At 37.4% G+C, this 25,650-nt stretch overlaps 1 protein-coding gene across 4 annotated transcripts in view; it reads right to left on the bottom strand.

Moving 5' to 3' along the window:
- LOC145785579 (uncharacterized) overlaps positions 1-25,650 on the bottom strand; it is a 46,986-nt gene that overhangs the window by 5,539 nt on the left and 15,797 nt on the right. For all 4 annotated transcript variants that reach the window (XM_082597239.1, XM_082597240.1, XM_082597241.1 and 1 more), the window contains 22 exons: positions 24,953-25,080; positions 24,432-24,508; positions 23,484-23,606; positions 22,658-22,686; positions 19,757-20,064; positions 18,370-18,413; positions 17,288-17,334; positions 15,523-15,668; positions 15,003-15,036; positions 14,453-14,571; positions 13,770-13,858; positions 9,665-9,782; positions 8,678-8,972; positions 8,087-8,174; positions 7,206-7,316; positions 6,567-6,632; positions 5,809-5,934; positions 4,527-4,671; positions 3,880-4,015; positions 3,144-3,280; positions 2,205-2,347; positions 1,356-1,404 (listed from right to left, as the gene is read on the bottom strand). In XM_082597239.1, coding sequence (XP_082453365.1) covers positions 1,356-1,404; positions 2,205-2,347; positions 3,144-3,280; positions 3,880-4,015; positions 4,527-4,671; positions 5,809-5,934; positions 6,567-6,632; positions 7,206-7,316; positions 8,087-8,174; positions 8,678-8,972; positions 9,665-9,782; positions 13,770-13,858; positions 14,453-14,571; positions 15,003-15,036; positions 15,523-15,668; positions 17,288-17,334; positions 18,370-18,413; positions 19,757-20,064; positions 22,658-22,686; positions 23,484-23,606; positions 24,432-24,508; positions 24,953-25,080 — 2,558 coding nt within the window. The remainder of the gene's footprint in view (positions 1-1,355; positions 1,405-2,204; positions 2,348-3,143; positions 3,281-3,879; positions 4,016-4,526; positions 4,672-5,808; positions 5,935-6,566; positions 6,633-7,205; positions 7,317-8,086; positions 8,175-8,677; positions 8,973-9,664; positions 9,783-13,769; positions 13,859-14,452; positions 14,572-15,002; positions 15,037-15,522; positions 15,669-17,287; positions 17,335-18,369; positions 18,414-19,756; positions 20,065-22,657; positions 22,687-23,483; positions 23,607-24,431; positions 24,509-24,952; positions 25,081-25,650) is intronic.

Genomic DNA, 25,650 nt, shown 5'->3' with positions numbered 1-25,650 from the left:
ACCAGTTTAGGTTTAGAAAATTCGCAAAAAATAAAAACTAAAAGTCAAGAAATTTCACCTTTCTAGCATATTTCCTTCTGTGAAATATTTCAGTACTAGAGTGGGGCGTTCTCATAAAGCCTCGTGTCGCTACAGGTAGGGTTAATTTGTGAAAGATCTAAACCAGTGGTTCTCAACCGGGGGTCCGCGGACCCCAAGGGGTCCGTGAAGCGATTTCAGGGGTCCGCGAAAGTTTCCGAGTTTTCAGCATTATTGATAAATTACGAAATTTAAAAATTGTTTGTGCTTTGTTTATGTATTAACCTACAGTGATTCTCAAACTGTAAGTCGCAACGCACTGGTGCATCGTTTGAAATTTCAAAGGACGTGGCACAAAGGTTTGGTTTTTTAACTAAAAATATAAGGCTATGTTCAACTTGATTCTTTTGATACATCACGTTGTTGATCAATGATTAACTTAGAAATGCAAACGTTAGTCAGCAGTCTATCACCACTCACAGTTTTGCAATGACTGGGATTATAACGAACTAATATTGATTACAAATAAAAATTTCTTTGTAACGGTCGCAAGTATTCTATTAACTTTTGATAAAATTTATAGAAAAACATCAAATGAGCATAAATTACTGATGTTTGATCCTGTGTGCAAACATAGGCTAGCTCAGACGCGAATCTAAGAGTTTTGTTCGGGGGGGGGGCCAGAAAATTTGAAAATCAATTAAAAAGAAAGAAAAAGCTAAACAGATATGAACAATGAATCTACGACTGTACGACATATACGATATGCTAGAAAATAGACATTAAAACAACCATTTTCATCAATTGTGATGCCGAGGGACTAATACCAGCTGTTTAGAAGCATATCAAACCATTTGATGCGGAAACATACAATTTTTCACAAAATTTCGGGGGGCCAGGGCCCCCTGGGCCCCCCCCCATAAATCCGCGCCTGGGCTAGCTAGCTCATAAGTCATAACATAATTTCGTCAATCTCATCAATTACGTTGCGAATAGAGCAAATTCTTCTAAGTGTGTTGCTTCGAAACTTATGTAGGCCTAACATTATGCAACATATGATTACATAAGGAGACGCGATATAGCAAAATTTCAAATTGAATTTTGTAGGGGTCCGCGACCGCTTCGAAGGCACCAAAAAAGGGGTCCACCAAGACAAAAAGGTTGAGAACCACTGATCTAAACGTAACTTTCGTGAGCTGCAACTAATCCTTGTTAACAACAGTTGCTTAACATAATCAACAGATCCTTCACCACAAAATGAGCTGCCAACTAAAACTACTGCTCCATAATAAACCGTAACTAGTAGATTTATGAAAAAGTGAAAATAAAACCCATACCAATAAATATCTGGCGTTCCTTTTCTTTTTTCTTTTCAAACTCCATAGCCTGAACATAAGTTGAAATTCGAAGTTCAGATTTTTGTTGGTAAACCACATTACATAGATCCTAGTAATTTCTGTCATTTTTATGAATGAAATGTTTTCGTTGTAACTTACATAGGTAAGTTATTTTACAACACAATGGGCTACTCAGCTTTGGTAAAATGTGGTTTTGTTGAATCATAATCAAGAAAAATTGACCAACATCACGGTACTATATTAATGTGAAAACGTTTCCGTCTATACATGAAGTCGCCTTTGAAAACCTAATTTGCATTAAAATAAGAAACGCTAGAAAATAGATTACATAACACAGATCAAGTCACAACACAGGATGATTTATTCGAAACATGTAACAGATATAAGGCGCCTCTGGCATGTAAGAAATATAACTATTAATTCATCACGGTTCAAAACATGTAATCTTGCCATTGGCTTATCATTACGGTACATATTTGTTTTATATAGCGATGTATAGCCTACATTGTAAGTAGTCTATGCGTTAGTCTCAGCGCATTATCGTACAGACAGCATCAAAACAGCATCTGACCCATAGTCTAGGACTCTAGGTGGTGAGTGCTGTATTGTCTTTAAACCATTTCTTCGGTGAGTGCCAAGCACGCACTTCTAAAAGGACTTTAGCATGACCAGACAGGGTACCGAACCAACGTGTACCGATTTAGAGGCGGATATTCTAACGGCTGAACTTGGAACTGCTTTAATATGAAAACAAGCAAAGTAAGTCTAATTGACCTGACCAAAATCAAAAAAAAAAAAGAATAAAAGAAAAGGTAATCTATCTCTGACGTGATCATAATCCCAGATCAGAGGAACAGCATAAGGTGAGTCGCTGAAATCTTTGTTGGTGCGAGCAGAACGAAGCATCTGTCTCTTGAGCTCGTCGAACTTCATCTTAATGTGTTTCACGGATAATCCAGTACAGCGTTGCCCTGGATGATGAAATATCATTCATTGTTCAGCACGTTGCTCATAATTGTAAATGCGTCGATGCAAGCAAATCTGTCGTACGTTGAATCAATGTAAGAACTACTTATTTCATAGCTCGATTGTGATTAAACTGTGAAAGTCTGCCATTACTTACCTTTTAAGAAGTTTAACTATTTGCGATAGTGTCTTTATGAAAATCGTCTGCTGCGAAGAGCTTATACGAGCAACTTCAGTAAACAGTCCTTTAATTTAAATATAGTCACGAGAGCTACTACCAAACGCGCAACGCGCATACACATTTCAGCAAACATCACACGGCAACCCTTTTAATTTAGATCCCAACCCAAGCCCCATGATCCAATGTGGCTGCCGTGGGCCGCAAAGGTTCAATGAACAGAAATTATGTGGCCAGATTTAGAGCGTATGGTTAGCTGTGCTCAGTCTTTCAATAATAAAAGTTAAAACTCCTGGTTTAGGTTCAAAACCGTTTTTCACGACCTTTAATGATGGGGAGCGGTGGTAATTCAAAGTTCAACAAATTGGAATCTTTTGTCGCAATTGCTTAAAGCAAGAGTGCTCAAAGTGTTCAACTACATGAGCATTTTGCTTTTGCGAGTCTTGGCGGGCCGCATTAAAACTTTCAATCAATTATTTTTTTCAGATTTGTCCTAAGCTTTGAAATTGTATATTCTAAAGCCCAGACGAGACCGCAGATGGTGTTCTCGCGGGCTGAACTTTTGGCATCGCTGGTTTAATTAAAGTCATGTGTTCTTTCTCTTACTAATCAACGCTTGTCACCTGAAGACCAATGATGCACCACATGATCGTTGAGCTTCTGTATCTTTGTGGCGTAATAGTCCGGAATCTCTTTGATCGAATACTTCACTGCTGCCGTTTTCAACATCTTGAAAAACAGGCTTTTTTTCTTGTCGATTCTAAAAGGGAAAAAACAAGGCTATGGCCTGCTGAACTTATCTGAAGGCCCGTGAGGTAAATTGTGAGGGGCCGTCAGAATTTCTCTCTAGAGCAGCGTACTGTTTATACATAAGAAAAATCAAGGCCATAGTCAAAAGGGCGCCACTCTGCAATCGACGGGGTGCCTTTAAGTGTCTTGCTAAAGACACAGTTACATGCTTTTCTGCGGTGTTGAACCGGTGACCTTTCGAACGTAGAACCATGGCTATCACCACTCGGCTATCACCTAAATTTGTTTGTGTTTACTTCATAATTTTTGTTGCCCCACTTTCCCGTAGATCCACAGACCTAATAGGCGCACACCACTGAGTCGGTGCGCGTGGGTTCGATGCTTGGTCCGTTTATCAGTGGTCATTCCTCGTCTCATTAACAAAAATAACAAAACAAGAAAACGTTAACTAACGTTTCAGTTATTCCACAAGTGTAGATACAAACTACTTGCTTTATACTAATGCTGCGTATTCGCCGTAGTAGCGGTTTGTCACGAGTTATCGGAACACGATTTCCTAGTCATGTGCAAAGACGAGGAAAAACGTAAACTAACTTTAGTTAATCTTACCCAGCCCCAACATTACCGACGCTAAACCCCCGTCTCAGCGATCCACTGACTGGGGTCACAGAGTTCCGACATATCTGCTTATAAGTCATCTTTTCCCACAGCTCAATTTCTTTGTCAAGGAGCGCCTTATGTTCGTCTGTAATCGTAGTTAGAAATAATTGAAGAATATGAATGGTTGAAGAATGTGTGTTAAAAAAAAATCAAAACAAAAAAATTTAGAATAGGATAAAACAATATATGCCATTCATACCACAAAGTTTGCTCAATGCTAAGCAAAAAGTCAAGCAGAACGAATTACATCTAATATAGTTATTTAAAACCTCTACAGCCTGTTTCACCCTAAAAGGGGAATCATCAGAATGTCCTTGTATTTGAATAAAGAACTCCTGATGATCCCCCTTTTAGGGTGAAACAGGCTGTGTAGAGGTTTTAGAGAGTAATAACTATATTTGATAGAATAAGATAAATATAATTTAAAATAAAAATAGCTTTGAATAAAAACGGCATTTTGCAACAGATGTCACTCTAGCGAAATGTCTTTGTAGACGAAGTCAATGTATCCGAATTTTATCGTAGGCCTATAATAGGTATCGTCATAACACTAAATTGTGATGAAAAATTACATTAAAACAATATCAATGACTTGCCTGTCAGTAACTTTAGGTAATTTGTTGGATGCGTCATTGCGTATAAAAATTCATCAAAGTTAATTTCTCCAGTTCCCTTGAGGTCAAATTCTTTGAGCAAAGATCTTGCTTCTTCAAACGATATCTCAACATCAGGTAGAAGATCCTATACAGTTTAATAGCAACGAAAAAGTCAACAACTGCACAACATTAACTCGTATTGTTTTGGAAAGCAAACGGGTAGCGGAAAAAGCATTTTTGGAAATGAAGTATTAAATTTTATGGGAGTGAAGAAGGAAGATGCTACTGACAGAGTGCTGTGGAGGACTGCAATCTGCACCGGTGACCCCACTTGAAGTGGTGATAAAGCCAAAAGAAGAAGAATTATTAAAATTTATAACTGTAACGTGCTTTTGTGGCGCTTTGTATACCCATCGCAGGCATGCACTGCTCTCGAAGTTTTACAAAGTAGACGATATTAGCGTTGACGCATAGAGGCCTGATGTGTAAAAAGGTTGTCCTGTCATCACAAGTTAAAAGTTCGAGTACTTTAAAACAAGAAAAAATAATAATTTGGAATTTAATAATACTGTACCAAAATATCAATTCAAAGTTGTTTTTAATGATGTGATCTCACTGTTGGCTTTCAGTAGGCTATTGATGGCACAAGAAAGTAACTTTTCCAGCAAACCTTTTTCAGGTGAAAGAAAATAGTATCATTCAAAGGTTGGATGGTTTATCATTATTTTTACTTTAAAAACTAGATCTTTTGAATTGACTTAAAAACGAAACCCCTTCAACGCATCAAAAAAAAATAATAATAATAATACAACCCTTGAGATACTGACTAGGGTGGTGCAAGGTATACCAAAAGGATGGCATAAAATGACATATTTTGACAACAAATTAAGGGATTAAAAAATGCTGAAAAACAAAAAAATAGAACAAAATGGAGGAAGTTACAGTTAACGAAATCTGATTGATCTGTTGCAGAAGAAAAAAAAAGCCTAGTTATAAATATGTGCCCAAACATGCTGCCACTTCCACAAGGTTTAAAAAATGAACTTTCGTATTTTAGCTCGGAGAGTTGACATAAATTGCGTGCACCTATAGTCCGAGACAATCAGTGGGTTCTTTGTTCGTTGCTGTAGCAAGGCAAGTTGAATAAGCAAAGTGGTTCCAGTTTCAAAAACAATTTTCAGTTATTTGGCGCTGGATCAACAGAAAACAACAAAGTCTGCATTTGCATTAGCTTGTATGCTTACATTGGAATGGATTTCGAATAAAAAGACATTGTGATCACCTGTATGGCGTAATAAAGATCGTCGGCGGTGAGACCAGCAGTGGCCGACTTGTTCAGCTTGGTAAAGAGTCTACGGAAAGCAATAAACTGCATGTTGCTAAGGCTGGAGCTAGGTGCCTTCTCATACTGGAAAATAATAAAACGAAAAAAGAATTATTGAAATAATCCAGTCATCGGAACCACACGACATTTAATCACACGATATTTAATCACACGATATTTAATCACGCGATATACTACACACAGGATCTCATTGAGTTAGATAACACATTTGTTCTCCTGGAACAAAATGATACCAAGTTATGAATCCCAGCATATCAAGATTAAGTGAACTTTGTAAGTATGCAAATAAAAACTTGTAGATAAATGTTTGCAATATGCTAAAGTACAATCTGCTGGATCAAGCATCACCAAATCGACGCAATAACATGTCGTGCCGTTCATTCAGGAATTCCTATTCTTCATACCATGCCTGAAGGTGGACACTAAGCTCATTATCCTTGCTTTCCAGTTTGAGGTTGTTGAGGTGTTGCGATGGTGCCATATTTTAAACTGATTGTCCTGCTTTGGTATCATGCATGTTATAACGTCCGCGTTTTGTCGCTTCTACCTTTTTCTAGACCTCTGCTGTGCGTCATATTTTTTTTTCGTTGTGATGGTCAGAAATAAAAACAAACTGAACTGAACTGAACAGTTTACTTTATCTAAGTTTTCAACTACACTGGATACACCTGGATACAATAAAGGAAGGCTCTTACCTTGTCCATCCCAACAGTAGAACGTCTATCCTTCGAAAATTTGGTTTGGCTTTCAGCAAAATCTTTCTGAACATAAAAGTAGACTAGGTTTAATAAATGTCAAGCAGTTTTGAAAATAAAGTTTTAAAATAGTAATTTAAAAATGAAAGGTCAAAGAATATCGTGACGTCATAACAGAACGCTTTTCTCTCGATTGATTCAATCGAAAAAAGTTGACACGTAAAATTTTTATCGCTCTAACACAAAACGGGTGAAAGAGTCAACTTTATTCTAACAGAGTAGAGTAGTCAGAGATCGTCAGTATCATCATACTGTCGTGACGTATTTTGTGTAATGTCACTGATTTAAACGTTGAAGAGCGTAAGTGACAAACACACCCCCTGAGGTACTCCATTTTTAGGCGGCCGGGACCACTACATTGTCCAAAGCTAGTCTTCAAAACCAAAGTTCTGTTTGTTTTAACGAATGTTTTAAAGTTCTAGTGATCAAAAATTCTACCGAAAAAAGGATCATTACCAAATCAGCCATTTTTCACATTGATTCAACGTCTGAAGATGTTAAATCAATGTAAAAAAAAAGGACGTTTGCTGGTTGGGTAAACGTTAGTATGCATAACAAATAAGGCAAGTGGTGACGTACGACTGAAGGTGGTTCAGGCGGCATGTGTACGACCGATGGCTCGATGTGTTCTGTCACTAGCTTGCGATGATCCTGCGGTTTCTTCTGACGCATATTCTCGCCGCTTGATATCTACGTCAGGAGACAATAAGTTGCTGGAAGATACTGAATATAATCTGAACTTGAAGTTCTCGTTTGAGCTTTCGGACCAAAGGTCTATCCTTGTATCAACTTGTTTTGACCGTGTTTCCAGGACTACTTGGAAAGGCTGCTGGAGAACTGTCAATCTTTGATTACTAGATCACGATCAGTTGCTATAAAGATTATTCTATTTGAATAACCAAATGAGGATTTAAAGCAAAAATGTCATTGCTCGGTTGGCTACAGGTGATTAAGTAAAGTACGGCCATTACATAATGATACAAAGCATAAAACATCAAAGATTTATCCAAACATTTGCTGTTTAGCCTAGTTGGTGCATTAAGAAACATTGAGTTGTAAAATTTCACCATAAATTATCGTTTATGGTTGCTGTTTGACCGCAAATAGATGACGGTTTAGCCACATTTTGCTACACGGATAAATCACGATGTCAACCGAACTGCCAGTAGGGGTTGGTCGTCTTTATTCTAGCATGCACAGATGAGGGATGGTTGCTTGCAAGGGCAGTGCTGAGACTGCTTCCTACAGTGCATAGACTGCTTCATACATACACTGCTCTTTGAAGCAGTTTATGGACAGTGCAATGGAAGACACTGTTGGTTGTATCATAATTGAACATCCCATCTATAAGGCACCTAACGAAATGCATTGTAGGACAGCTGCACTAGACGAAAATACACAACCACGATTCCGCTGGAGAATTAATCATCTTAAAAGAAACATGCATAGTAGAAACTTACAGGTCCCATGAAGTTGGTGAGCTGATCAATGGATTGCATGCGATGCCGCTCCTGTAGTCTCTGATACATGCGAGAATTCTCGAACTGACTGTCAGAACAAGAAACATTTTTACTAAAACAATTCCTGTTGTAAGCCAGTGGATGCACCAACCTAATCGTGGTGTTGAGATATATGCTACTTGGCTTGAAACAATCAATAGAAAAATAACTATTTAAAGCATGGCTACCAACATACAAGTATACATACAGGTCATGCTAAAATGCAAGCCTCAAGCTTGACTGGAGGCAGATTTGCTACGCTTGATAGCAGTCAATTCGCTAGTATAAGTTCATAGTTTGAACTGAAGAGTAGTTGATTGATTGATAAGGAGAGTCTATGTATATACTAATTGGCTTGCAAAAAAGAATGTTCCATGTAAATAAATATTTGGAGAACACGTTTTAAATGCAATGGAAAAGGTCAATAAAGCGTCAGGTAGAAACGCTCACACAACTGCGACTGATACCGTTGAGATATAATTTATTACTAAAGCGTTGGCTATAGAGAAATGATCTATCGTAGTAAATGCAAAATGCTGGTACTGTGCCTACCTCATTCTTCTAAAAGAACCCCTTCCGGTTGGAGGACTAGAGTGAGTGGTGTGTCTTCTATAAGAGATATCTTTTTCTGGAGGACGAGCAGTAGAAGGTCGTTTCTGCCGGGAGAGAATGACGGTATTTCGACGCCCCTTTTTCTTTTGAGCTTCCAGGAGAACTTTCTTTTCAACGTCACTTTCTCCGTGAGGTAGATTACCAGAGGAAGAAATTGTGGATGACCTAGTCGTCTTTGAATCAATGGTTGCAACGTTTGACGTCAATGAAGTTGTAGTCGCCGCGAGAAACTCAGCTAAAAAGTAAGAAATGTTAGTCTATTATTGCGTTCAAGTGCATTTGCTCGTCAGCGATGACAAATTGTAAAGTTGGTCAGCATATGAAATGTTAGGGTTATGTTCGTTTCCTTCCATTAACGGGATCTCCGTTTGCTCTTCTACTTCAGATAAGTAGAGGGTCAGGTTATGGAAGTGTAGTTAGGTTATTCCAGTGGTTCTCAAACTAAGATCGCGAACCCCCAATGGTGGAATTCGAAGGGATCTGCACCATGCTCCTTTTAAATATATTAACTAAGTGTGCTAGTTCAAACGTTATTATACATGTAATTATTGTACAGTCATTTTTTTATTGATGTGCTCCATTATTTCTAGAGAGCAAAAGAGATCTGCCATGTAAAAACTGACAACCATTGGATTATACAGCTGTGAAAAGGCCATGTAGAGCAATTTTACATGACTTTTAGTGCATACTTGTTAGCTTCTTTTATGGACAAAGCAAAAACAACTTCGGTAATAGAAATTATAATACCATTTGTCAAATGTTTTTACTCTGTCTTATTCAAACTAAGATTAACCAAGTTATCCTGCCCTTGCTCAAGGCCTCGAAATAGGGGCAGTGAAATTATGCTTTCAAGGCTGTTTTACTTTCGGTCAGTTTCAATTCATGTAAGGCTTATTCACGTAAAGTAACATAGTTTCTACCTTATACCTGCGTTTTTTTCAAATACAGAAACCGAATACAGAGGCTTAACATGAGAACGAGATGATGACTCAGATACATGGCTTCCGGGTTTCTTTCCTTGGACATCCGATTCCATTCCTTGTGACTGTTTAACAAAATGACAAAAATTGTCTACAAGTAGAAGACAGTTCAAACTTTCCATCATATCAAACAATGCTAACCAAACCATGTAGAGTGAATAAAGCGTTAGCAGTGGTAGCCTATGTCTGGTATCAACGGAGTCTCCTTAACCCTTTGTCCTGTGGGGGGGGGGGGGGGTCGGGTGGGACTTGGCGCTTTTCAAAGCAATATCACTAAGGAACTACGCAATCCACACCTTTGAAATTTTTTGACTTTTCCTAAAAATTATTCAAGTATTTATTCCGCTTTAAATGACATTGCTATTGTCTATAGTTTTAGAGATATGACATGATTTTCATAACATACTCGGATATTTTAGCCTGCTACTAGCTAGTCCTTTTGTTTTCTAATTATACGGATTAATAGGATTACTGAGCGCCGTCGTGCGTGGAACTGCGACGCAGATATCTCGTGAGTAGGCTTTGTTGTAAAGCATTCGACCGTAATGATTCTGCCTTTTGTTTGCAAACTCGAGTTTTGAGTTGCTTTGATTAATCTTTTAATTACATCTGGGTTTCTTTGAAATTATATCAGAGAGTAAGTATACGATAAGCCATGCTGAAAAAGATGTAATTTTACATAGTTTTCTATGGCCAATACATTTTGTTTCTAACTTATAACAAGAAGCCGTACGAAAATTTCTTGACAAAACTCAGTCTATCTCACAAAACAAACAAACTGATGTGGGAAGTTTTTTGTTGATTTCTTGTCGGAAAGCAACAAGGAGTGAGTTTTTGACCCGCCAATAAACTTCTGCATGTACCGGTACACTTATATTCACATAAATATTTATGGATGTTGTTAAAACGTTTTTATAAAAACGAGAGATTGAAGGATACTGAAAAGAACTTGACATCGTCTATCTAAACTGCTCTGCTTTTGTGGAAAAACACGCGCAGCGAAATTGTTGTGCTTTGACAAACATTGCACATACTGTATTGTCAGCAATGAATCTTTACCTAAATGGTAATTTTGCAGTTGCTTGAGAGATTACAAAATTATTTTTTCTCTACGAGAATTGAAAAGTTTGATATATCTCAGCAGAAACACTATTAGGACCAACTCAATAATTTCAAACTTTGTTTTCAAATGTTGATCTTCAAAAGCTTATTTTCACAAAAGCTTACCTCAAAAAGGTGTAGGCATATATCATTTTCTCAATAAATTTGGATGTTTATGTCATTTGGAGCAAAGTTGTTTGCTTGGTTGAAAGAATCTGAAATCAATGCCTTGTTTTTGTAACGTATCGCAACGTAACCTATCAGTCAGCCGCTTTTGAGCATTTTTGTTTTCGAATACATTTCCGTGACAAAAGATTGGCTTTTGTAATAACGCCATCAACCGCGAAGTTGCATTCTCTGACTGCATCTAAAACGCGATACCATACTCAGCAATTTTTCTAAAAAATTGTTGCACGAAATACATATCTGACAAAATAAGGGAAATATGTTGAATTGAATTATTTTTTATACGGATTGTTTTCCTTGTCTCCTAAAAGTAACTAAAAAAAAATAAAAACGATTTTTATCGTTTGGCATAAAAATATGATATTGAGGTTCACCTTGGTTTGCATGATGAAAAATGAAAATCATAACAAACAATTGTTCGAAGTGATTTTCACAGCTATTTGATCCTTCGCGATGATATCAATTGTAGTTTCTATTACATGAAACCTGTTCAAACTATTTTTTTTTTAAACTGTGGTTGATTCAAGAATATAATACTTTGTAAATATAACTTACTTTATTTTTGTGTTTTTACTTCGACTTTTTCACAAGCAAGACTTTACACAAAACAACTTCAGTGTGAGCCTACCCAATAATGTCGATAAGTTATTTGCAACGTGAGTCGATTGACCAGAGTAGCCTCAGTGGACCAGAAAGCTGTGGCCAAAACTTGATTACTTTTATCAAAAGGTTTGCACATTGGGAACAGCAATCACTTTGTTTCAAATCAGCAAATCACTTTTTGTCATTGGTTCAACGTCTGAACTAATATACAACAAAATTGGTTTTCTGGGTCTTTGGTTCGGAAAAACATCATTGTGATGTATTGTTACGTGGTCTATCAGCCAGCAGTAGTTTATGCGCCTTTTGTTTTTGGTTATGTATCAATTACAAAAGATGGCTTTTGCAGTAATGCCGTCAACAGCAAACTGCATCTAAAATGTTATTTCAAAATTTGAAGAGAAAGAAATTTTCTAATGCGTAAGAAATAGCTTGACACAAAATGCATGTCCAACAAATTAGAAAAACATGTAGAAAACCTTATCTTGCAAATCTAGTTGACAACATAAAAAAGCCGTTTCAATCGCTTAGACACAAACGTGCATTTTCAAAATATCAAAAACAATTTTGCCGAAGAAAAAAGTCAAAATTTTAGTGATTTTTTTGTATGATAATAACAATCAACCTAAAAAAGATTTTTTTTGCAAGATTTGATATCTTGCTAAATGTATTTATTTTTCCTATCGTTATGCCACGACTTTGAGTTTGTCACGCAGAACGGGAGTTCCCTTTGGCAATGTACAAACGACCTTTTCTATAGCCTACCAATACGATTTGACTAAACGATTATTGTCACTTCACTTTATCAAAATTGTTGCAAAATTATTTCATTCAAAGTGATCATTGTTGGTAGGTATGGAAACAAATCAGTTTTGTAATGCATCGTGACATAGTTTATCAGTCAGGAGTTCTAGACACTTTTTGTTTTTGAAGTGCATGAAGGTCCAAGTTGGAACGAGCTCCTATCGAAGCAAGTAACTACCTTTGGATAGGTTGTGGTTCAAACACCATGTGACAACAATAGGCTAACTTACTTTTCTGTATCAACCGCTAGCTAGAAAGCAAATCAGATACTTTTTACATCGATTCAACGTCTCTAGACGTTGAAACAATGTTAAAAACAAATAAATAGCTCCCTGGGATGTGCTGTAAACTGCAAAGTGTTTCTTGATCATGTATAACCAAATTGGACAGTATGAGTGTGAAAAGAAAACTGAACTGAACACAATTGTTACAAATAAAATGTTTACTAAAGCTCATTGCTTGATTTAGTTTTAATATCAAGCGATGACAGTACATTTGAAAATGTGTAGACTATAACATATGGCTCAAAAATGACTTGAAACAGTTTATTTTGCCGTGATTTTGTCTCATTCTCTGCAAATGTTGAGACAAAGCGAAAGATTTTTGCAATGCCTCGGGCAAAACAACAAGCAAACGCAAGTCAGACGCCAATTACGATTTCATTGAAGCGTGGACGACGTCCACGCGTAAGAGATTAAAATCCAACACAATTGAATTATCCCGTCACACTCAATTATAAAGTAATTAAGAAACGATTTCTCAAGTCAAATAAAAAAATATGACCAACCATCAAATTATTTGATTTTTCAAGTTACTCTGTTGAACAAATTGCAAAAGATTTTCGATGCTATGTTGTCAGATAAATTATCTGCATCATGTGAAAATTTGATTGATCTATTTTGCGTGGTTTTTGAGTTACACGAGCTGAAAGTGATAGTGTCGAACCGACCCCCCCCTCCGCAAGTCAACTGGCCAAAATACGTCACAGGAAATAGGGTTAAACGCAAACGAAAGAGTGAGTTGTACAATAAAAACGGTGATGCTGGTATGATGCATTCAGCTGGATGTGCTTGCGTCGAAAGTGCCTGTTTTGTTAAAAAGACGAGTTTTTGTGATGACGACAGCGATATGAGGAAACAAACACATAAACTTATCTATATTATCCAGCTAACTTGGTGTTAAAAATATCATCTCCATCGTTCAAAATATTTCATGTAATTTATTGATTTTGCAACGCTATTTTTTACCTATTATTGTTATTGTGTTATGCGGCATACAGTGATATACAGTTTACAATTTATATTATCAAGAAAAGTTGCTACAAGTTCAGCATTTGAGAATATTCTGAAACAAATACTCACATCAGATTTTGCATTGTCAACGTCAGTACTATCGTCCGATGACGTTTCCACTTCCTCGAATATTTCGTCCAAAGCTGACAATACAGTGTCTGTGGAAATAACAACAGTTCATTACTTTACCCGCCTGAAATACAAGGATTTTAAAGCTAACTTCCCATATGTGATTGTAAAGTGTATTTCTAAGATTAGACCAAACGTACTCCCGGTGGTTTGCGGAATCGCTCAAGGCCGGAATCGAACCAGAAGCTTTCTAACTTCAATTTAACAATCATGGCTGTTTTCAAGCAAAACAAATGAAACGAAACGAAATATATGCCACGAACGTGATCTTGTCTTAATGAGACTGATGCTGACTTTAAAGTATGGTTAAGATAGAAAGTAAATTGAAGAAAATGAACTAGTTGGAAAGCTGCATGAGTTTCTTTACCAGGGGTGCACGCACCATTAAGGGGTGCAAGACCTGCTCCAAGGGGGTGCACGGTTGCTGAATCTTTCGAGTTAGTCATAAAATGACGTCAGAAAGTAAGCTTGTTTAGCGGGATTTTGGCCAATATTCTGAATTATTGTAAGTGACTATTACTTTTCATTCATTTTATGAGGGGATTCGAGAACTGGTTGTTGATTTTATGGTAGTGACTGACAAGGAAAAATGTTAAGAACCAAAGGTGTAATAAATAACTAACCCGAGGCAAGATACTTGGCATTTTTTAACATCACTCCCTCCACCTCCAAACCATTACGTTCCTGCTCTTGCGAGGTCTTGTCCGAATCATGCGAGTCCTCCATGTCTGACCCATCACCTCTGTAGCAACAAGCCAGCATTAGTTGCGGTAGGTTCTGTATGCCTTGGTAAGTAGCAACAAGCGCAGAGAATAAGCAACAGCAACCCGTTTAAAAGCAACAATGTTTTCAGTTTAAATGTTACATAAGGGGTAGTCCAAAAAAGACGTCCGCAGTATGTGCAAATTGCAGACTTTTCGTTGACACATTGCTCAAATTTTGCGGACATATGGCGAGGCGGATCATTTTTTTGTAATTTTATGAAGACAGCTTTTATGGACAGCCCCTAATAAAACTTTTCAATGGCTTGCGACATTGAAATCAAGGTTCAGTAATTTGAATGCACCAACAATGAGATTTCTAAAGCTGTGCACGTTGAGGTTGACTCCGTATGAGATACATTTCACTTCAACGAAATTGCCATGCAATACATAACAAGCACCTTGCACTTACTTTGTCGTTCCGAATTTCCTTTTGTCATTGAGTTCTGCAAATACAAAAAAACGTGACATTACTTTAAATATTTGTTTCAATCAACAAATCTCACAACACTGATCAAGCAACATACTCTTTTTAAATTGATACTAAAAAAATTAGCAAAGCAGCCAAACATACGGCCCCGAAGCCTTCAGCACATAGCCTTCTCAAATCATCAACATCAACAGTGTCATCATCATTATCACATTTGTATCATGAAACAACTTCACGGACCACAAAAACCAGGTCAAAGGCAGCACAAGGTTTGCATTTAGATCCCGTACTATCCTGGATGATGATCTACTGTACATTCTTAGAGAAAGCATATATTGAGCATTATTTTGGAACTTTTTAAAGCTTGTAGCTAGAATTTGAGTACTAACAGAGCGACTTTTTTTTTTAATTAGCTGAACTTTACCACGCGAGCACGAGGTGTAACTGTTGACCTCTCAGAATTATAAAGTTATGCACTTTACCAAATGAGAAAGCCTCGTACCTTCCTGACCAGTGGAAGCCATTTCTAGTTCTTCTGTTTGATCTTCCCTAATAATCTCTTCTGGTGCAACTTTTGGAGGTTTTATGGTTCCTATCTTGTTCAAAGACTCCAGAAGGGCGGTAATCTTGCTGAAAGGCTCATGAGATCTGCAAGGAAGAAAATATCAACAACCCAGGGTAAGAATATATATAGTACAGCAAATTATTACAGATAAACAAGTTGTGGGCTACCTGAGGTTTCATTTTAAATAACAACCATCAGGCGTAACACTTATTCAAATAGAATAAATACTGTATTACAAAATACATATTCAAATAGAATTACATCAAATATAGTTACCATTCTCTAAAATCTGTACAGCTTGTTTCACCCTAACAGGGGGATCATCAGAAGGTCCTTATTCAAATAGAATCTATTTGAATATACATTAAAAATTGATAAATAATTCAAAATAGATTCTATTTGAATATAGACTTTCTGATGATACCCCTTTTAGGGTGAAACAGGTTGTACAGGTTTTAGAGAATAGTAACTATACTTGATGTAATTCGCTCTGCTTGGCTTTTTGCTTGGCATTGAGAACTTTTTGTAGTATTAATAGTATTCATTGTTCAAGTAGAATTACATATTTAATAAAGTAATATAATTATATAATGTAGTAAATAAATACTTGTGTATCTATTATACTATTTAGTTAATACAATATTATTTCATATATGGTATTATTTAAATCAAATATAGTTATTACTATCTGAAGCCTTTGGTATTATTTATATATCTTATTATATTTTCCGTGAAACAGTGTGCTACTGTCTGCAGTTATTGTTTTATTTATATTATATTTAAAGTAGGCCTATATCTTCTTTTATATGGATCAACTCGAGTTTTGGCCACTCGGTCCTTTTCGGGTAATGGCTTATTGGTCTCAAGCACGTTCGCTCGCGTTGTGTCGCTTCTACCTTTTTGTTCCATGCTGTAACGTGGGTTGTTTGAACTGTGATGGCCAAGAATTAAACGAAGTGAAGCTAAAACTAAAAATTTGTTTTGACTTAGCAAGGAGTAAAATGGTTGAATCGCCTCGTCAATCTAATCAAAATAAAGAGCCCAAAATATAGATACTAGATTTATGTCCAGCAAACTTTTCAAAAAAAATATTTTCGTCTTCAGTGGTGTTGAAATAACTCAATAAAATTTTTAAATAAATTTTTAATAGCATTGAAGACGCAGACAGTTTACTTTTCAAAACGTTTGCTGAACATGAGTTTAGTATCTATAACTTGCATTTTGGGTTATTTTTTATGGTTTTGAATAACACTGGTTTACACAGTTTTTGGTGCAACAAAGATAAAAGTTTTTTTGGGGGGTTTTGAGTGTAGGGAATCCAAAAATGAAGTTCGTTCTACGGAAAGAAAAAGAAAGATTTGATACGGAAAAGCAAACTTCATTTTCAAACTCAGCGAACCAAATTTACCCTAAAAACAATCTTTTCTTCATGCACCTTGGCACCTAATGAATGGAATAATTCCCGGCAACAACACTTCAACAATCATAAAAACTTCACTCTGTCAATGTCGGTAACCGGCCCTGCGTAAAAAGCTTCTACAAGTATGCGAAACTGCCAGGAATCACCTATCAAGGTTTTTTCAGTTCGAGGATAAAGATTCAAAACCAAACCAAAACCACCAGAAAGTTGGTTTCAAGTTGTTGACCTGTGTATAAATGAAACAAGTAAACAAGACAAATCTACAGGTTGCACCATCCTTACTTCGCTTCTTCTTCAGATTCGTCTGTATCATCCGTTGATTCTTTGGTCTGATCAACATGAAAATGTTAAATTTGAAAAAAAAATTAATACAGTTTTAGGCACGGCCGCAACACCTCTTAGGTTATGGTAGTAATCATGCTGTTGACACAATCAGCTTAAAATGCAATATTATGAAAATCAGCATCAAGATTTGGGAAAATTTGCCTATTCAAATTTGATGTTTTGTAAATAGGCCACTGCGCAACAGAGTTTTTTAAACTATTACAATGTGGAAAAAAATTTAAAAAAGGAAAAATATCAAAATACCAAAGTCAAAGAAGCCTGCCAAACGCATTAAAAAACGCTCAAATTTTTGAAATTTGGCGTTAAAACCGTCAATCTGGCAATCCTCTCGGCAACCCGTCTGCTGCATTGCCGAATGGTGAGAGCCCTGGAACGACGGTCGAAAAGGCGCCGGTTCGATACCGTTCAAGAGCATGTGGCTGTGTTTTTGGCAAGACACTTAAAGGCATGCCTGAAGGTGGACATGAAGACTGGCTTCCTTGCCTTCCCGTCCACTTAATCTAAATCTTCAATCACCGGGCATAAGCTTGAATACAACAAACAAAATGACAATCCTGTTTGCCGTCCAAGATGATGCCTAGCGTTTGGCTTCCAGTCCAGATGCTATTACAATAGCGACATCCACGGGTCATCCCATGTCAAGTGATGCCCCAAGTGACGCTCGCGGGTCATCCCATGCCAAGTGACGCACACGGGTCATCCCATGTCAAGTGATGCCCCAAGTGATGTACACGGGTCATCCCATGTCAAGTGATGCCCCAAGTGATGCACACGGGTAATCCCATGTCAAATGATGCTCCAAGTGATACACACGGGTCATCCCATGCCAAGTGATGCCCCAAGTGATGCACACGGGTCATCCCATGTCAAGCGATGCACACGGCCATCCCATGCCAAGTTATGCCTCAAGTGATGCACACGGGTCATCTTAAAATTTTTTTTTTTTATGAAAATCAATTGTTCAAAGATGACAAAGCGTAACAAATAGCATAAAAATAGTGCAAGATGACGTAACTTACATTCTTTGCTTTCTTCTTTTTTGTCTTTTTCTTCAATTTTACACCTGAAGTTAATAACCATGTTACCAGACAGCAAAACCCGTCATTTATATATTGATTTTATTTATACATTGATACAGTCTACAGACGTTAAATCATTCTATAAATGACAGATTTTGCAGTACTGTTTAGTAATAGTCTATAGTCTAGAGCAAACAAAGAATGAGTTGTAGGTATGCTCATCTGTCTGCAACCACACCAGTGGCCGAGTGGTTTCGCCTTCGGCTCTGGTGCTGGTCGATCTGAGATCGATTCCAGGTCGGGCAAAAGCGAAGACTTTAAAAACGGTACCGATTGTGTTCTTTCTTGCATAACGCAGTGAGAATAAGTCAGGTATTGCTGTGATAACATCTTTAAAACGATACAAAATTAAAAATGAACTCTGTCGTTGAAAGACCCTTGCAGTTGCAGAGCAACAATAAACAAAACCATAATGTTATTATTATCTTCTGTTTGCAAAATTTTCTTAGCTTACTTCTGGAGGCTTTGAACTACAGTAGCCTACTAACATGGACTCAACAACCGAAGTTAGACGGTTAAAAATTTTCAACTTAACGCAAAACACTACAAAGCCATACAATTAGAAAACACTGAATTACAACGTTGTCCTTCCACTGGAACTCCGTACTTAATCGTCCACAGAAGGTGTTTGAACATATACGAAGCATTTAATTACAGTCTCATGGAAAGCCAAAAGTAACACTGCGTAAAAGTTGAATGAGGCTGTCCATGGCCACCTAAAGATACGGCCTGATTTGTCACATTTTGCCATGGCCACCTAAAGATACGGCCTGATTTGTCACATTTTGCAGAAATTTTCAGGTTTTTCTAACTTTGGGCGAACGTTTAAATAAATTTTTCTAAAAACTAGATTTTTACGCTTTCTTTATTCTTTTCCCCAGATGACACAATAGGTTTTAACATCCTCACATGTTGAAAAACAAACATTTAGTCAGACTGTTAATTTTCAATAACAGTCTGATTTTGCGTTTTTCAACATACTTTTTCTCATTTAGCCTACTACTGCTTCCCAAGGCAACAAAAAGTTTTTTGTCATTAGGAGACAGCAAAAAGTAAAAACATCTCAAAAAATGTCAGTCAAGCACTAGCAGTAGCTGTAATCAAAATCTGCAAAATGTGACAAATCAGGCCGCATCTCCAGGTGGCCGTGGGCTGTCCACCAGCATCTGACGAAGCACCGGAATAAATGTGGATTATCACCTACCACGCGTTGTGGTGGTTAAGCTTAGATTCCACCAGAAGAGAGCATCATGTTATAGACCTAATAAACTGAGTTTCGTTTTATTGAAGTCACATTACCTTATAAGAAAAGCAAGAAAAGTCAAACCTTTTGCATGAGAGCTTCCTAAATCGTCTGTGATGGTTTCCTCAATACATTCTTCTTCCACCTCTTCATCTTCTTCGTCTTCTTCATCCTCTACTTCTCCATCTTGATTGCCTGCGCCGTGTTCTTCCAACACTTCATCTTCTTTCTCCTTGGATTTTCTTTTACCTTTCATCTCCATCAGTTCTATGGTGTCTTTACGTTTAAGATACTTAGGTCGTGTCCTCATCAATTCCAAAGTTCCTCTCCTCTGTACGGCGTTTGGAGGATGCGCTGTGAAGTTCGCCGCGGTATCCTTGCGGCGTGTTGGTCTTATAAAACATTAAAATATTTCTAATTGGTAATTTTTTTTGTAATCTAGTTTATAAGATTACTTACCAAGTCAGGATTGCGGACGTAAAAGTTTTATTAAACAATGACAAGTGAAACATTAAGTGCATGCTTTTTTTACATAAATTGGCCAGAAGAGTTGATTTGTGGTATAGAACTTGAATATGGAAAAAAGTTTTTTTTTTTCTTTCATCCTAGTATCTACAAAAATTTCACCAAATTTAGGCTTTTTATTCAGGCGATAACCTCTTGGAGAAAGTCAAACGAAAAGGACTGCAGCTTTGAGCAATAAAAAAACTTTTCCTCACCATATTCATTATTCATTTGACTATCAAACGAAAACTATCAAAAAATCAAGTCATAAGAACTCAATTATTATGCAAGTTGTAGTTATAACTCAAAAAAGCATTTATCATAAATCACTTTAGTATAATAATTACTCCATTGATGAAACCAATTTGTCAAGAATAGCCCAAATTTAGACAAACCTTATTGCATCATGTATCTCGCACAACTGCCGTTCAGGCTTGGATAAAAAAATATCAGAATAATTATGGCTTGCGCATTTTTTTGTCGAAATTTTAACACTAAACTACACATTAGATCAGGGGTGTGCAACCTTTATTACAGGAGGGCCATATATAAATATCTGGGTGAAACCGCGGGCCACACGCATAAATTTCTGAAGAAAACTGTTATTCAAATTTATTGTCACACCGACTACGAGTTCAGTGAGAAGTTTGCAGCTGGTTTCCTTTCCCGACGACTTTTTCCAAATTTACTTTAATGGAAGTGCTCGCAATTCGAAGTCCATTTTCCAGGTGTTCGCCTGTCAGAACCGATCGATAGGGATATTTTATGACGCCTATTTTAGAAAAAAAATTGTTCGCACTAATACGTTGAGCCAAAAGAGCCATTTTTGAAGCCATGAATTTTTTCAAATGTGGAAAGTCATCTTGGTTGAGATGTTTTCGGAAAAATCGAAAAATTCACGACTTCTTTCCGCAGTTCGTAAAATCGTTGCAACATGCAGCCCTTGCTTAACCAACGCACCTCGGAAAAGTAAAGATCTGTATGTGTCGTGTTGAGATCATCCAGAAACTTTTGAAACTGACGATGGTTGAGCCTTCTTGCTCGAATGAAATTGCTGCCTTAATAACCGGGCTCAAGACGTGTTTGAACTTCAAGGATTTTGCGCACAGGTTTTGCTGGTGAATGATACAATGAATATTTGCTATGTCATCATCGATTTTTCTCTCCCTCAAGGCAGACTTCAAGAGACCTATGAATCCAATGCCAGTGCCAGACATGGATCGAGCACCATCAGTTGCGATTCCGCATAAGCTGGACAAGCCCAGTTCGAACTTGTCAAAAACATCAATTACTTCAGTAAAAATGTCAGCACCAGTAAGTTGTCGTGCCCTTCATTGACTGTAGTGACAGAAGCTCTTCCGTTTCGTTCAAGTCTTTGTCCACTCCTTTTACAAATATGGCCAACTGTGCTGTGTCCTTCTGGTCCGTACTTTCATCGATTGCAAAACTCCATGAAACAAAGTTCTTCACCTTATCCCTGAGAGCGTCACTAATATCACAAGCAAGATCATCGATAGCCTACGCCTCGTTACCGTCCACCGAGACATACTTATTTTCTCGAACTCACTCTTCATTTTAGGGCATATTTCTTCTGCGACATAGATAAGACATTGCTTCACAAAATTACCGTCAGAATACGGTTTCATAGTTCAGCTATTCTCTGTGCAATTCTGTGCCTCTGATCTACAGACGTTCCAAATAATTAAACACAATCGGATGAGCGGTGGCCGGGGGGAGACTTCTAAAGTGGTTAACAGAAAGGTGAGAAATGTACAATAATCCACTTTATAATGAATTGTTCGCACGTACGACACTAAACTAAATTATAAACACGTTTCGCGGGCCGCACACAATTCAAAATTGGCACATCTTCGCGGGCCGCATAATTTTTCTTCGCGGGCCGCATTTGATACCCAGACAGCAAATCCACATTTTGGCATTGATTCGATCATTCCTCATAGCATATGACTAGGGAACAGTGTTCCGAAAGCTGGTGCAATTCGTTATTACCAAAGCGAACACGCAACATCAGGCTAAAACAGATCGTTAAAATCTACATTGTGCAACGATCTTGCTGCTAAAAGCTAAACTCAATCAATCAATCAATCATTTTATTTTTCGTCATTAACGCGTCCGGGACGAAAAAGATACTAACTACAAAAATCGATATAAACCTACCAGCACGTTAACGAACGGGAAAAGGTGGCAAAACCTTGAAAGGTTTAAAACGTGCTTGAATGAAAAATTATGTAGTAGGCTATATATATCAGTAGTTAGCACGGCCATAAAACCCAAAAAAACAAATAGCACAAAATAAAACAAAAACAGAGAAGCACACATGTAGTAATGAATAACAGCCTAATGAAAAGTGTTGTGGATTGAATTTGCCAGTTCCAATATTGACTATTGCTTTACTTTGACTGCCATTAACGTTACTTTCTCCATTTCAAATATAATAGTCATGTGCGTTAATCCACTTACCCTCTAACTATATCGTCTTCCTCGAAAGGCTGAAAGAAATAATATTGTTTTAACACATCGGTAGATTGCCCAAGGTTTTATAAAATCGATGCAAAATTATCTTCATCTTACCAATTACAATTGAAAAAATAACTTAAACAGCTTTTAGAATCATGAAGTTTAACCCTGTTATATGCGGGAGTTAAAAATCCTGTATGCGAGGGTTGAAGATATTAGGTTATTGATGAATCTGTTATTGTTATTGAAGATCTTTAGTTGAAGATACGGGGTTATAAATAGGGAAACACAAGAGAAAAATTATTCTTTTTTCAAAGTTGTTGCTAAGATGATATAAAAATAATAACTTTGTGAGCTAGCTGTTCCCAGACAGCAAAATCCGTCACTTTTACATTGATACAACGTCTGCAGACGGTTTTTCTGTATGAGGAGTCACCACAACGAAAGGGCGTCCATTGTTTTTTTGTTTTTTTAAGGAATTCATTGCTATCTCGGAAACGTAACGCCCCATACAGCACAATCCGTCACTTTTACATTGATTCAATATCTGAATACGTTGTATCAATGTAAAAATGACAGATTTTGCTGTCTGGGGCAGTTGAACAGAAAATGGCAACAACAAACAGTCAGTTTCGTATTTTTTGTTCAACTACCCATCAATGCTCTGTAGCCTGCATTTCTATGAACATCATGCGCTAAGTTGTTGCCTTGCACATGCGCGCTAGGTAAAGGTCAAAGGTCAAATAAATAATTAGAACCGGTTCAAAGGACCAAGTGCAGCAGCTGAGGTAGCCTATTCTTAACAAGCCAATAAACATCTTGATCTTACTTTCATAATTGGCGCAGGTGGACTCCCACAAGGGGGCTTCTTGGCCTTAGTCTTCTCATCACTTGCTGCCTTCTGTTTGTTTCTAGCATTGTCACTGTAGTCTACCTTCTCGTCAAACTTTATCTAAACCAAAACACAATTAATTTTCATTTGACATATTGGCGAGTTGGTATCTCGTTCATTTCACGTTGAACTGCTTGGTTTTTGAATCTTTATCCTCGCACTGACAAAGCCTTGACAGGTTAATCCTGGTAGTTTCGCGTACTTGTAGAGGCTTTTGACGCAGCACCGGTTACCGAGATTGGCAGAATGAAGTTTTCCGTTTGTTGAAGTGTTGTTGCTGGGAAATTATTCCATCCATTAGGTGCCGCTGAATGGAGAGCAGTCCTGAAATGCCTTGCTCAAGCGCACACCCCGAAACTGCTTTTGGTGATTAGCCTAACCTGTTATCATTTTAATGTTTGCATAGAAACATTTTATAAGAAACTTTATATGCATTTGCCTTTCATGACTGGGTTTATGTTGACAGCACTGTTGTATGTACTAAAATTTAGAGCTTCAGTCAGAGCTTTGGTCGAAAGCAAGCATGAGACTTCCAATAAGTACAAACCGATTCTGATAGTCCGTGCCGCCAGAATCACACTTTCCAATCCACAATTACTCCCCAGACAGTAAATCAACCGTTATTTACATTGATTTCAACATCTGCGGACATTGAATCAATGTAAATACCTGTTGATTTGCTGTCTAGGTCAGAATTAAATAGACTCTTCCAAGGTTTGTGACCGAGAGTGTGTAAATGATTGAAACATTTATAAGATGTGGCCTTACCAAAAGTATATGGTCCTCAGACCACTAGCCATGCGATAACTCAGCAACTGCTTCACCTGAGCGAGTCCGTTTCAGCTACAGTCAATTTGTCATAAAAAGCACAGTCGGTTACGCTACCTTTCGTTTCTTTCCGCTTGCTCCAAACAGCTCCTCGGTTTGAGATGTGTACTGAACTCTTCCTTTTTCTACAGCATCTGTAGCATACATAATGGTATACATAAAAATATATAATTCATACACAATAATAATGTTCCTTCCTCGTATTAAGGGTTGGATACAAAGCCCCATTGTTCTCGATCATAAACTGTTCGTACTGCACTTTTATAATAATAATAACACATAATAGAAAACAAAACTTTGTCGCATATGAAACGGTGGTAGGCCCAAACCAAATTGAAGAATCGAAAGAACAAAAAAGATGTTTTAAGTGATTTTCGAACAGAAGTGCAATAAGATCTACATGTGCATGTGTTAATCTACTAAGTAATCATAATCATGCATCGGGACTCATGTTGTCCACTTCCTCGTTGTGAGTTTTGATAGCTGTGAAAATCAGGTTAATGAGAGCAAACAAAGATACATCACTCACGCGAAAGACCATATTGAAACATATCACAGCCAAAACATCGTATACTTACTATTAATCAGCTTCCTGGCACACTGGTTTGAAGGCGTCGAATGCAAAAGAGCTTTACCGCTGTCGTCGTAATATATTTCATCTTTATCATAAATCTCCTTTATGTCAGCATTTCGCACCATGCCAAAACTAAAGAAGTAATGCAGTGCTAATAAAGTCTAGTTAACAGAGTAATACAAGAGCTGTGCCAATCACTTTGTTAAATTCGTATTTTTAAGTGACGCAGTGACTGTGAACTAGGCCATCGCAGGATGTAAAAAGCTGGCCGACGACTCAAGCCGAACAACTAACTTCCTCTACCTCATACCTTGACTTCCACTTCCTAATAAAAAAATTATCGTTTATCTAATTCTTGGACCATCACCACTTTCAAAGTAATCAATTGTGTATATGTGTAGCTCAACTGAGGATTATTCGCTCTGAGGATGCGCATTGTCATGGTGCGCGAAACGTCAGTGAAGCAATAAATTAACTTCTTTTTCTTGGATTTTGCTTTCACTTTCATCAAGTTAAAGTTACAAGTGCTGGAAAGGTTAACTGATGCGTACTTGCTGCAGTACACAAATAAAAATGAATGTGAATCTCTAAGTCAGATAATAGTCAAGTAAATTACTCGCATTACCCCTTGTCGGTTGTATAGTCAAGTGATGAAAGGCTTGATACGACGCTCATAAGAGCGTCAGTTCGACGCCGCTCAAA

The sequence above is a fragment of the Aplidium turbinatum genome, chromosome 16 (assembly GCF_918807975.1).
Source record: "Aplidium turbinatum chromosome 16, kaAplTurb1.1, whole genome shotgun sequence".
Classification (NCBI taxonomy): Eukaryota; Metazoa; Chordata; class Ascidiacea; order Aplousobranchia; family Polyclinidae; genus Aplidium; species Aplidium turbinatum.
The sequence above is the reverse complement of the archived record's forward strand: the minus strand, read 5'-3'. Positions and strand labels throughout refer to the sequence as shown.